Source organism: Metopolophium dirhodum, chromosome 1, assembly GCF_019925205.1.
Source record: "Metopolophium dirhodum isolate CAU chromosome 1, ASM1992520v1, whole genome shotgun sequence".
Taxonomy (NCBI): Eukaryota; Metazoa; Arthropoda; class Insecta; order Hemiptera; family Aphididae; genus Metopolophium; species Metopolophium dirhodum.
The window spans coordinates 74,581,584-74,596,520 of record NC_083560.1 but is presented as its reverse complement, the minus strand read 5'-3'; the positions used below and the strand labels follow the sequence as shown (position 1 = coordinate 74,596,520).

The 14,937-nt window shown below is 31.1% G+C and overlaps 1 protein-coding gene across 2 annotated transcripts in view; it reads left to right on the top strand.

The window, feature by feature from the left end:
• LOC132935438 (carbonic anhydrase-related protein 10) overlaps positions 1–14,937 on the top strand; it is a 283,615-nt gene that overhangs the window by 138,837 nt on the left and 129,841 nt on the right. For both annotated transcript variants that reach the window (XM_061001986.1, XM_061001984.1), the window contains exon 3: positions 12,363–12,413. In XM_061001986.1, the coding sequence (XP_060857969.1) occupies positions 12,363–12,413 (51 nt within the window). The remainder of the gene's footprint in view (positions 1–12,362; positions 12,414–14,937) is intronic.

Here is a 14,937-nt window from a genome sequence, read left to right as displayed (position 1 = left end):
CGTCCCTTCACTTATTTCGAACAACTTCGACTACGAATGGCACTACTGACACGGTCTTTATCATCGTGATTTTTAATAAATAAATTCCCAGATAACAGTGAATAATAATATCCCACACATATTTTGCAAAGAATTATACGTAAGAATTCAACCAAGGTTTTGCTATGTCAATGTTATTCAACTTTTGTCAGCTGACCGACTGGTCCTAACTCACTTCTTTTGGACGCAACTCGAGCGGAGAATCTAAGTTTTTACAATACGACAAACAGCGAATAAACAGCCATTATATGATAGGAAAGTTCCTAGAAATATAATTGAAATTGGTAAAGTAAAGATTAAGTAAATCCTTGCAGTTATACTTACGACTTACAACTGAAAAAAATAAAATGGGTACGTAAATTCCAATACAAACATAGTATTAAACCCTTCTGTAGACAAGAGTTCTTGTTTTGATATTTTTTTTATTTAGATCATAATATGTGTTGCAAATACAACTGCAAGTGAGCTGTAACTGAACAATAATTTAATTAATTGTTAACATGAAATAAAAAAAAACGTCATGAAGTACAGAGTGGAGAGACTTCCCGATGGGAGGTACTTCCTTGTGAAATAGTAGTTAAACTAAGTTTATATACATATATATAAAATAAGACCAGATTATTTTTTTTTAATTCTCCACAATTAAATTTGAGTGACTTATCACAGCTAATAATATATGCATAGTTGGATACTTAAAATATGTTTGTTGGTTTATACTGCAAATATAACCCTTTTCTCAATTATTACAAATTAGAGTTAAAACTAAATCATACAGCTAGTGTTAAACGATAGTTAAGATTATTTATAACTTTTAAATGTATGTAATACGACGAAGACAATTATGACCTACCAGCAGTATATAAATAGTTAGGTACCAATGAACAAAAAAGTAAGTAACACTATTTGGAGCATATGTCCCAGTAACGTAAATATATTTTCAACACAAACACTCACAAGTTGTAATAATTTGGAAAATGTAGTGTAATATATTATAATAGTAAAAAAAAATTGTGTTAAACAATATTATAAATATAATATTTTTATTATTATATTATTATATTAAACCGACTTCACCGCGTCATCTCTCACCACCTAAATTTTGTTTTTTATATTTAACACACTAATAAAATAGTCTAAATGAATTAAATATATTATATAGGTACTATCTGGGTAGGTACATATTATGTCTTCTAAAGAAGTCCAAAAAAAGGTATGATAACATAATCTTGTGATATTTATGAAACTAGAATATATAAAGTAACATTTAGTGTAAAGAAGTTACTTTGTTAACTCAGAATAGTAATAATACGTAACTCGACTGAATAAAAAAAAACAACAATATTTTAAGATATTTTAATAATATTGCAATTTTGAAAGGTAATATTCGTAGTGTAGTTTGGTCGCCAAAACAAAAATAATAACTTCCACAACTACACTGGACTATATTTAGGTGGGTACATCGTTACGGTGGTGCGATGATAGTCGATTGGATATTATAATAATAATGCGGTCGGTGCCGTAAGGGTGGTGGTGTGGTAAGGTTTGTGGGGAGGGGGTGGCGATGACACGACCGTACACCTCGCGGCTGGGTTAATAGATCGTTCGCTAGCGCGCGCGTGTGTGAGGGTGTGTGGGTGCGTGTGGGTACGGATAAGTGTGTGTGTGTGTGTGTGTGTGTGTGTGTGTGTGTGCATAACACCCCGTCCGCGCACGGTCGTATAACAATTAGAGATGGCCGGACGAGATAAACGCGCGCGCGTTTTAATTAATTCGAAAACGGAGGCCGTAACGCGCGCGATGTTTGCCCGCCCGACCGACGGCCGACCACCGACCGTCGGACCGACGCGACAGTTACCTCTCTAATGTGCGCTACACGGTCGCGCGCGCCGCAATAACAATAACAGTAATAATATTACGGGCGGCGGCCGCGTAACGACCGTAATAACTTTTGGCCGGTTGATTCGTTTAATTTCGCCCTACCGCGAGCGCCGCCCGTTATCGCGTTTGTGCGAATCATTTTAACGCCGTTTAATGATAATAATAATTATAATTATTATTATTTCACCGCCACCGCAAAACGCGTGTAAGTGCGCATATGTGATAACAATAAAACGCACGGACGTGCCGCGTTATCATTATATTTTGCGGTCGTGGCGCAACTGGCTAAAAAAAACGTGGGGTGGGGGGCGAAATAAATGTATTCACCAAAATCCAAACCATAACCTAATAATATTATGATATCGCTATTGTCTATTTTTACACATTATATAAGTATTACAACTCGTCTTATGGCTTAGTGATATTATAATCGTAGGTAGAATTTACCCGATACCGTTAAATAATAACATTAGGTATCTCGAATTTCAAAAAAAATTGTTAAAATTTGTTTCGAAAAAAATAGCGTGATGATTGCCCAGCTGTTCCTGGAATTAAATATTATTGTGTAATTTTTTCGATCAATATCGCATTGTGATGACGTTTACAATACATTACCATAATATTATTATGCAACTACATCAGGAGTAGCCTGAAAAAAATTTGTCTATAGCCCTACATACATATATTCGATAAATTAGTACGTACATTTTAATAACACGGAAACTTACCCGTTTAAATTTGGATTTAAATTTATTTACGGTTTTAGAAAAATCAACGGGTTAATAATTTACAGTGAAAAGGGTCGGTTTTCTTATTCTGAATAAAGGAAGTTTATATCTCCACAGGATATTCTTAAATTCCAAACTGCATTATACACTGTATTATATCTCACATAGATACACATATTATATTATACGGGGTGATTGTCTTAAAATATCATTGAAAACACAATAACTCGCTCTCTAGAAGACATTTTAAATTATTACTATATTTTCAAAGAATATAATATTGTACAATCGTCTGCAGTGGGTGTGCTTGTGTTCAAAAATAAACCAAAATTTACAATAGGTACATTGTATCGTATTTCTTGAAGGCACACTGCCGGTTCTCTATCAAAAAATTAATCACCCTGTACAATGATAATAATATTATGTAAAACACGTAGAAAACGCGACCTTGCACGCGAACATGGTCCTATTTGCTGTCGGCTTCCTTCCGGTTAACGACCACTGCCCCCCCCCCCCCCACCACAACGCACCGACCCATCATGGAATACGCACATCGGTCTTAAACGCATTTTCATCGACCGGTCGTTTTTTTTTTTTTTAATAGGACCGTATAAATGTACGAGTGTATAATATAACAATAATATATACATACTATTATACAAACGAATATAATAATATATACAAACGTAAATAATAAAGGTGCGATTTTACGACGCCGTAGATCGGACATAATATCATAAAGTAGGTACGTACATGGATATATTATGTGATTTACTAGTACGTTATTAAATATTATTATTACAAAATTATGTAGTGTTCGAGTGACCGAAGATTGGCAGAAAAATATGTACATATTGATATAACGTTATAAGTATTTGAATACTATTTTGAAATTGATTTCCCGTACACAAATAGAAAACAGTGTCTCAGATTCTAATAATATAAACGTAAAATAACGAAATTATCCAATGCGCAACACGTCATATTGTGTGGTAATACCTGGGCTTGAAAATGGTTTTAAAACCGATTTCAGAAACCGGTATAAACCATTATAAAACCGAAACTGAAAACAAAATCAAAACCGAAACGGGAAAAAATTGTATACTGGTATTAACTTCAAAACTCAAATCAGAAAAAATTGGAAACCGGTATTATAATTAAAAACCGAAACCAAAAATATTATTTAAAAACGATATTTTATTTTAATAATCTTTGTATCTTGAGATTTTAGAAAGTTTACTTTACACAAAAGGTGATTCAAACGCTCGATCCCGCGATTCAAAAAAATTAATAAACTAAGAATAAACGTATAAATAGTCCAGGCCTTGGAACCGATTTAAGAAAAAAATTTGGGAACCGGTATACAAAATCGAAACCAAAACTGAAATTTTTTCAATCAGTTTTATGCCCTGGATTATACGTTAAAATATACAAAGATCTCTGATACGTAATAATATGAAAGAAATATAAATATTATATCACCAGACCATAAAGATTATATTGTGTTAGTTACAATACAATTAATAAAGTATACTAAAATCCGATTAGATTATAAAAATATTATTCCAGTTGCCTTCAATTTTACAATTGAAGGTTGTGTGCATGGTTCCTCATAACTTAATGAAGGACATTTCATTGAGTTTCTGATTCGCCTGATTGGTTAACATGCGATTGATCATTGAAATTATTATTAATATAGCAAACAAGGTCGAAACTTACGTAGCAAACGAGGGGGGAGGGATCTAACACCCCCGTCCCCTCGTCATTTCACCGCCACTGGGCTTGACCCGTAAACTTAAAATAAATAAATAAACATCTGTAACATACCATTAAAATCTGATTACTTATATTATAATATATTTAAGCACGGGCATTACGTGCATTGTTCATATGATGTAAACGATCGTTTAAGACATTTTTACTCGCGACGAGAACAGTTTCAATTCGGATAATTGCTGTGCTTGGGTGACACGATGTCACAGTCTGTGTTGTTGGCGTGTAGACTGTCAATTATACGCGAATTTCATTTATTATTACCGTCGCCGATAATGAAAAACGGTGGCACGCTAGCACAGACCATGAGGTTTTCCGCGCGTAAAAATAGTTAGGGTTGTTAATAAATTGTGACAAATAAAACGACGACGACGACGACGACCGAAGTCCGTCTGCAGTTATCGTCAGATAAATCGAGCGCGTTATCGTGTGGTAAGAACATTTTCGTTGTACAACGTAACAATATTATCGTCCAGAAAATCAATCGTCTTTAATGTATTGCTTTCGTACAAATCGTGGTAACCGAAAACAATGATTAGGCGTTATAGGTAGTGGTATATCATAATAATATTATTACAAGCTAGTTTCGCAGTTGACGAAATAATTATAAAAGAAGTTACCATTACAGTATTCATATAATGTTATATTTTAAGGGGGATTCACCAAGCAGGCTCACCCCTATCTTATTATTTAATCAAGTTCTGATCTATAATATTTTCAAATTATTGATTTTTTTTTTATAACTCGTGGAGTTTCTGTGGTGATACAAACTTCTGCTTTAGAAATGAGAGCCTTCATTCTATTTTTATACCTGTACTGTAAACTGTTTAATGGGTATTTGTTTTAATATACAATAGTTGCAATAATGGATACAGGATTAATATTATAGTTTGAACCAGGGACTGGAACCGGAACCGAAAGAACCAGTTCTGGAACCGGCTCTTGGGGAAAATCTAAGAACCGGAAACGGAACCGGAATCCATATTTTACAACGCTTAGAACCGGAACCACAATTTAATATACAATAAGTTTTCCGGTTTTTTTAGGTTCTTATCGGTTCTAAGAAAAAGTCCTGTATTTCAAATAACTGAACATTTTATTTAAATTGGATTTTGTTGTAATTAAATAATTATTTTTCATAGAAATATTTTTGCTTTGTACTTAGTAAGATGTGGTATTTTAATATTTTAACTAGAAATAATCGTATTATAGGTACGACCGAGACTGATTAATTTACACCCATACAGGTTGCATTTTTCATTGGTAATGTACCGAGAATAACCGACAACAATGATGTGTTTTTCTACAATCTTTCTCAAATATCTACGACTATTACGAGAAATAATATTTATATAGTTATTTATAACTCTGTCTCACATTCTTAAACATGGTCACACACTCACACATTAACACATACAAGTAATTTACGACTTATTAATCTTAGGTTATACAGTAATTTTATGTTTTGCTTATTAGTTATTAGCAACTTTTAAGACCTAAATCCAGTACACTTGTTAATCAATTAAAATTATTTTTGAAAATTGAATACACTTCTTAAATTAATAATTACTTACCTAATTTTAAAAGTATCTTTTATAAGACTGGGCCAAGTTATGACTTTATGAGTAAAAAATCTACCTAATAAGCAATAGGTAATTTTTGAAAAAATTCATTTTTAAGAACTGGTACGAACCGGAATTAACCGGAACCCATATTTTGTAATTTTAAGAACCGGAATCGGTACCGGAACCGGTTATATTTTTTTTATAAGAACCGAACCAGAACCAGAACTGGAAAAATCCTAAAGGTTCCAGTCCCTGCTTTGAACAATTCGATCAAATCATAAATACTAATAATATACTAATATGAAGTATATATTTCAAACCTATTATAATGGTATTATGCTTAGTACACAAAGTTAAGTAACTTTAAAACTACTCGATTTTAATTTGACGAAATGTTAAGAAAAATTATCTGTTAAATAATTTACAACAGAAAAGGATGGATCTCGTTAAAAAACAAGTATGCATATACATAGGTCCGTAGTACACAAATATCAATAATTTAAAAATAATATGTTCTTGTATAATATTTAAAAATTCCAAAAATCAGATTTTGAAATACTGCATTATTGAAGAAAAATGGGTGACAGCATGCTTTATGAATTATCCTATATATAGGTGTTGATCTTGGGGGACAAGGAGTGACCCTCCCTCCCTGTTGGTTGTTTCCTAATCAATATTGGTATACACATATCGGTCAAATATGCAAAAAACAGTATTTTTTTTTATTATGCTCGTGAATATTATGTTTTGGATTCAACCTTGTATGTATATTGTACATAATATTATAAATATTATATTATCCAGGGTGCGTGTGTTATCTTAAACATTCGTTCTGACGTATTACCATGGATCTCATCAACTATTAAATTATTTTTTGGTTTGCCTACAAAATGTAAAATAACAATCTTCCGGCTCGCTACAAGTGAGATGTGAGCGATGTGTATACATGTAAGAAGTTGACTCGTTTTTTATTGTTTGTTGTGTGTGTTATATATTATATATATATTAATATATCAAATTATATAATTTATTAATTTTTCTCCTCACTGAATTGCAATCTACATTCAATACTCGCCACTAAGAATAACAAAGTGTCTTGTAAAATTTAGCATCGAAATCGTATCGTATTCTCCCCGTTGGGTATTTATCTGTCACTGATATACAGTGACGCACCGTATCAGAGTTCGACAGCGTTTTATAGTTAAAACCACTCAACATGTCTTACATTCAATTTATTTGTATTAAATGTTAACTAATAATACACTTTTAAATTCGATACTTTCACAATATACTGCAAGTTTAAGGTAAACATAAAAAAAAGCAGGGCTTAACATAATTATACGACAAACACATAATTGATTGTAGACCGTAGTATACTATTATACAACTCATTCAAATACATATTAATATTAAAACTCACTTAAATTATGTGATTATATTCGTTGTGTTTTAATACAAGATTCAGTGAAACGATAAATGGAAAAAAACTACAATAAGACGTGTTTCGTTGTTTGCAATGACTTTTTTTCCACGTAAATTTTAAATTTTTACAGAATTGCAAAATGTATTCATTTTATTTTAAAAATAAATTACACACTGCATATAACTTTTCTAAATTCAAAATGTGAAAAGTCTTACTTACAGGCTACACCATTAAATCAATTCATTGTTTGAATTCAAACAAGTGGTCGGCGCGGTGACTACCTTAGTGGAGTCCCGTTTATGTTTTTACGTACTTTATAGTAGTATAATATACTCTAAATATTACACCGCCCAACTTATATCGGAATACAGTATGAATTTCGACTGTAAGTAATGCTATTAAATATACTTAATAACATATTGTATCTATACTAATACAGTCTGTATAATACCTACCTATTATTATTAAGTCTTACTTAATTTTGCTTATATAATAAAAAGTATTACACGGCGTGATGTATAGGCAATTTAGGTACATAACAGCACGTAGTAGGATGTTTTAAGAGGACAAATTGAATTGATCCGGAGTTGTGCCCGGAAATTCATAATCCTTCTAACCGATTGTACTATTCGTATGTAGTCGCACTTCTTGGTAAACCGTACCTATAATTATTGTTGAAGCATAATATTTACATTGTTAGTAGTTGTTGATCTAGTCGGGTGAGGTCATATTAAGTTAGGAGTGGTCAATGTTAAATACAGGTATAATACAGGGAATTTATTATTAAATTATTTTTTTTGGAATTTCAGTCGATTCCCTGACAAAATATGCAACTGATATTGATCCCGTACGAATCGATTTATTATATTAATTCTTACCGATAACGGATGTTTTGAATATTTGTTTCAAAATATTACGATAGACTTTATGGCTTACCAAAAATAAACACAAAACAGAAAATTAAAATAACGAAAACTAAATAAAACACTTTTTTGTGTATACGCTATGAATGTGATATATATAACGATGATCATTTGACGCTAAATGAATTACAGTGTATAATATTATAAAAGTGCATTTTTATATAACAAAACTCTATTTATGAATTACGTTTTATTTTTAAACGAGGCGATTCGCACGTTCTTTTTGCTTTGACGTAATTTTAGACAATTAAAATTTGGAGTGCAGCTGAATTAAACCCATACAAATATTAACCTATTTAAAACATTGGAATTGAGTACCTACATATATTACTACTTCCTATTATGATAATATTTCCGTTAAATAGCGCTGTATTCATGCGGTTTCAAAGTTCAAGTACGACCTGCGATGTAATGTCTATAAGTCTATAATATTCATAAACAATAAACTGCAGCTGAACAATTGCATCGTCCGCACAATTCAATTATTTGTACTACAACTCGTTGTTTGATATCGTATTGAAATGGAAAGAAAAAAATGCAGAGATTAAAACATAGTATAACCTATACAATGAATATTCCGTTAAATTAAATCCTAACAACCTTCAACCAATCGCGACTCGTTCGATTATAATAATATAATAATATAATGTCAGATCTCTATCGTTATGATGATATATATGTATAGTTGTTACATGAAAACTGGTATAAATATGTATAACGTCATGTGACCCACGCAAAGAGGATGGTTGTTTGTCAATAATTCTTATCATGTTTGAAAGTGTAGGTTTTTATATTTTTTTTAAAGACAACATATTATATTTCCAATTTCATATTCTAGCATAGAATTTTTTTCTAAAAAAATAATATCAGTTTTCAAACGACTAACATTTTAAGTTTAGATCAGTGTCAATTCAGTGATATATAGGTATATAAAGATATTAAATATTGTTAATCATTTTTAAGATTTTTAACAATAATTATAGAATTATAAAATTTAATTTTAAAGAGAAGTGCGTGGATATCACATAACTATTATTTTTTCAGTAGCTTAAAAAGTGTTATCTATTCAAAATTATAATATTTATTCAGTAATGATTTGCTTTTCTGAAGTGAGCTCCATTTCCGTGGGGACTTATATTTGCACAGGATCCTATGCAGGTTGCACTTGCCTTGCACCGGCCTTGTAGAGCAGTTTCAAATGTTTGTATATTTACATACTTTCAATGTTGTATGCGAGGGGTGCTGTACTCTCTCTCAATTATACCCCCCTCCTACGTGTCTACGGTCTCGGTACAATATGGGACCCAATGATAGTATAACATTTTAATCTGGGATTTGAGGACCTGCAGTATGCGTAGACAACACACGTCATCATGATATAGTTAATTTACAAATAATTATCATAACCCGCTCGGTCGGCCGCACCGTATCTACCTGTTATATTATACTAGGTATAGCATATGGTAAAACTTATAATAGTACTTACATATTATGGTATAATGATTTATAGATGGTATATTATTTAAGTCAGTTGAAGTGGCAAAGGAAAATATGTCTCTTCTCTTCGATCCAACTGGTGCAGTTTTTATAACACAATAGGTTTTTAGACTCAATTAGTATAACATACTATTTGAATCTGGGACCCGACGACCTGTAGTATGCGCCGCATGATAGATGCAAATCATAATATAATATCATGTTTATAATAGTATATTTAATTTACTAATTTCCAAATAATTATCATAACTCGCACAGTACCTACCTATATAATGTTATTATTTACCTATATGTTAATAATTAGATATTGTATTATTGATTAAATTGCTATTGGTCAAACCGCCGCTGTTTGGTCGTTGTATGTATTGTACACCGCATAATAGTTAACTATCGTGACCGTCACATGCATAATATTATTAGATATACCTAAAACTATTGTCAGACAAACGGAAATTATAAATAACAATCTCGTAAACAACACCGCTCGAGTGCGCAAAAACTGTACAACTATACAACGTGTAACAGAATGACCTGATAAATAAAATAGCTATTGCTCTAATCAATATCTGACATGCTTGCATTACGAATAAAGTATGCAAATTTTTATTTTTTAAACAGATAATTAAAAAATATACATTTTAATACATTTTATTGGACAAATTGAAAATCATAATATTGTTTTGTAAACTAACTTCAAAAACAAATTTATTAAAAACGTTAATTTAAGCCAAGTAGTTTATTTTTTAAATATGAACATTTTGTTTGAGCACCTAAATTATTTTGAATCATAATAACTTTTTTTCAAAATATAATTTTAAATCATAAATAAATCTTAAATCATAATATAATATTATCCATACAATATTCATAATTTTATTTTCATACGTTTAACTTATACCTATTAATTTTAATTTCTCGTTTGTCAGGTATTTGTGTTACATACCATTGCACAATATTGTGCATATTATTTTATAAGTACCTACACATAACATTATTATCGTGTGGGGAAACTTTGTTGTTAGATTTTTTTTTTTTATTCAACCCTCGCGGTTTTAAAGGTCAGCGCGTAAAAAATAACAATTTCGAACGGTTTTCAACTATTCACAAGCGTATTGGCAAAAAGTCGTTTTTCGCGCGCGAATAAACTTCAACTGTAAACACTGTTTACAACTGCTTCAACTTGCTAGTTTGTCACCTTTGTCACGCGTCGTTTTGTTTTCCGGACGAATACAATTGTTATTACTATTATTATTATTATTGTTGTTGTTGTATTCACAAACTACACGTATTCGTGGGGGGAGTGAATATGGGGATTTATATATAATATTAATAAACTGACTAATTGCTGCGTATGAACATAATATTATTATTCGACGATGAGACGCTGTGCGTATAAAGTGAATTCATCACCAAATCTAAGCTCGACCGTCTCTTCTTGCCGTGGCTCGCTCGCAGTATAGTACGGGCAAAGTTAACAGCCATCAATTAAATTTTCGCCAGACTTGCCGAATCTCTTTTGACGACGACGATATAATAATATTAATATATTAATTTATTGGAGTTGAAATATACCTTGTAGTTACATGTAACTGTCTGGATATGAATAATAAACAAATAATAGGTATATAAATACGTTCAATATACTTTGGAATAAAGCGGAATAATTATTATTCATACTATTGTTGTCCATTATTATTATTATGCACCTGTTGCCGTTATTATGATAATATGCCATTACGAGCAGTATACAATGAACGAGCAGGCCCGTGAGTGCATTTCCTTTCAAACGAAAATGCAATTTTTGTTTCAATACAGTCCATCAGTAAATAATTAGTTTAATATCTAAACTTTATATTACAATAGTATAAAATGTCTTTATATTAATTATTACTATTAAGTAGGTACCGAAAATACCAACGTTCTCAAATCATCCATGTTAAGGAAATGTTGCGATCGCGTAAGCGCACCTTATACGTTTTAATACATACTTTTAAAGTTTAATTGCGTATTTTAATTTTAATAGGTATTACAAAAAATAGTATAACACACGTAAATGTTTTTCACAGAATGTTAATTTATTTTCAAATTATTTTCTGACTTGATTTTCGTTTAAATATGACATAATGGATAATCTTGTTACCATAATATTACAACACACAGTAGGTACACTTACATTTTATGTAAGTTTTATGGTTAATGACTATAATCGTTAGCTTATTAATATTGTACGTTATGCAACTTAGGTCCTATTCCAAAAAAATATTTTACTCATGTCAATACTTGAGTACCGACTGATTAAATATTTAATTGAGTTAGCCTTATATATTTACTATCTTAACCTAAGGTACGTACGTATAAATAAATTAAATTGGTATTACCTTATTGATTTCTTATGAATTGTTGTAAGACTTAAGGAAAAACCATAATAGGTGGTAAAATATAAAAATATGAATGTAGTAATATGAAGTAAAAAATGCATCGAAAATACTGTATTATTCAATTTAACTAACTAAATATTTATTAAAATTTTTTTCAGTATTGTCTACGGTTAGCTGGGAAGATTGGTGGACATACGATGGTATATCAGGTAAACAATTTTATTCATATTTAAGTAATGTTCATATTATTTATTTTTAAGTTGATTATATTGTAATGTAGGTATATGTTATTATTAAATTGAAAACCATTTGGATTCGAATATAAAATAGAAAATAATACTGTAGCAATTTTTATTACTGAACTTCAACCAAACAGTGGTATCTAATATATTATTCACCTAACGTAAGACTTTGAATTTAACTTGTACTGAAGTCTAAAAATCATACTTAAAACTGATGTTTCAATATTTATTTTAGATTGTTAAATTGCAACATCTTTGCGTTGCAACGTTTTTAGTCTCCGTCAAAATCTATTATTACTATCATGGGTACATCTTATTCTGTCCGGTCAAGGTCTGACGCAGATTTTTTTTTTCCAAAAATGTATAGCCGTATCAATATAAATATTTTAACGAGTAGTTTTTCAGTTATTTAGTTTTGAGCAATAATGATAATAGGCCCATGATAATACGTTTGGGAGATACATGGGAAATGGTGATTTAATATTCAATTTGGACGAACAATTTAAAAATATAGACTTTAAGCGTATTTAAAATCTCAAAAAAATTGAATGAATTAATTTTTAAATGAAAACATTATTGTTGAACGTGTTTGTAACCACCCTGTAAATGAATCAAAGGAGATCCATCTAGTACACCGCAATAATATAGTCAGATTGATGGAAAATATCAAGTCAATATTATTGTTCAAATAGGAATAGGAAATGGTTTGGACACATTCACATACCATTTAATAATTTTAAAATACTGTATGGTCTTCAAGTGTAATTAAAAATTCCAAAAATCGAAATTTCAATAAATTTATTATACAATTGGAAGGGGTAAATGGACTGAACATGCTTGGTGAGCACCAGTGTTTGGACTTATCTAGATAATTATGTGTTCATCTTTTATCTTATCTAGATAAATAGTTACAAGGTATCTAAACGTTCATCTTAAATAATGTTTTTACTAATCCAAATAAATTCATCTAGATACACTTTTTATTGATACAAATCGTGAAATTATGCAAACGCATTTTAAATATTTATACAGATTATTAAACCAAGCTTATGGTTTATAAATAATGTAATTATTTTTATTTATATCATTATTATTATTATTATGTTCCTAGTGCCCAACTAAAATATACCTAAATTTAAAACCCATTTAAAAAAAAAATTGTACATTTTTTTTATCTAGATAAATATGAGTTAAATTATCTTTTATATCTATCTAGATACATTTGAGTTCCATTATATTTATCTTTATCTAGATAAAAAATACTTATCTAATCTGAACACTGGTGAGCACATTATAACATACTCTGTATAAGCTATTATAGATAAAGTCTGCTCGTACGAACTCAACAATGCGCATAATATACGCGGTTTTCACAATCAGTGTAATGTGCGTAATCCTCACGTGTCAACAGCTGTTCACGTATTATATATGTTCCGCCTTAATGAAATTCGTCCAATTTTATTTTTCACCAAAGCATTCTTCGGGATGTCGACCGCTGAAAAGAGATTACCGCCGGCAGACACGGCGGACGTCTCGCGCACTGCTGTCGGTGGCGGCGAAAAAGTCAACAGACAATTATGCTTAGACAGACAGCGGTGGGAAACTAAAACTGAAAACTATAAAAACGAACGCGACGTTTATGAAATAATAATAGGAAAACATTACGACATTAATCCACAGTTATGGCGTCGCCGCGTTCGGGGTCGGACGGAAATGCGCTCCTTAATCGTTTTTTCCCCTACATTATATTGCTAACCGGAAGTGCCAGCCCATATAATGCTGCTGTGCAACAGCTCTCACGGGCCCTACGAACGTCCGTTGTCTTTGGGTTTATCCCCGAACTCCTGGGCTATTCCCATATCGGCAACCAAACCGAAAAGTTTAATAATATTTACTTCGTGTTATACGTCATGACATAATATAAGCATTAAAAATATAAGTTGTATACAATGCGTATTGTAATAAACAATAAATATCTATATAACTGTTGTCATTTGTTATTTGATCGGTGGTCTTCATCGTGTTTGATTTTACGTCATATTATATTTTGTTCGTGTTTTAATCATTATACTTACAGGTCCCGAAACGCTATTTTCTGATGGTACAGCGATAAGGCGGCGGCCACTGTCCCGATGGTAAGCTCTCCCGGATCAACATTATAAAATTTAACCGAAGGAAATATTTTTTGTAAACTCTACCGATATGTTTTGAAATTATATTGCGGTAACACTTCGGTCTGGTCCCTCGCCAAACATGATACATTGTATTATATGCCATAAGTATACACATAGTATATTACATTATTACCCGACAAAATGCGTGTGTATTATTGACACAGCACATCAGCACAACTCGTACCGATAGTGAACACGGCGATTATATTCGGTTGAAACAAATACAGGTTTTTATTTTAAAAAATAACGCTTCAATTCACACGTTTTAATATGTATATTTACCATTGCAGATAATTCTGTTTTCAACGCCCTTTTTC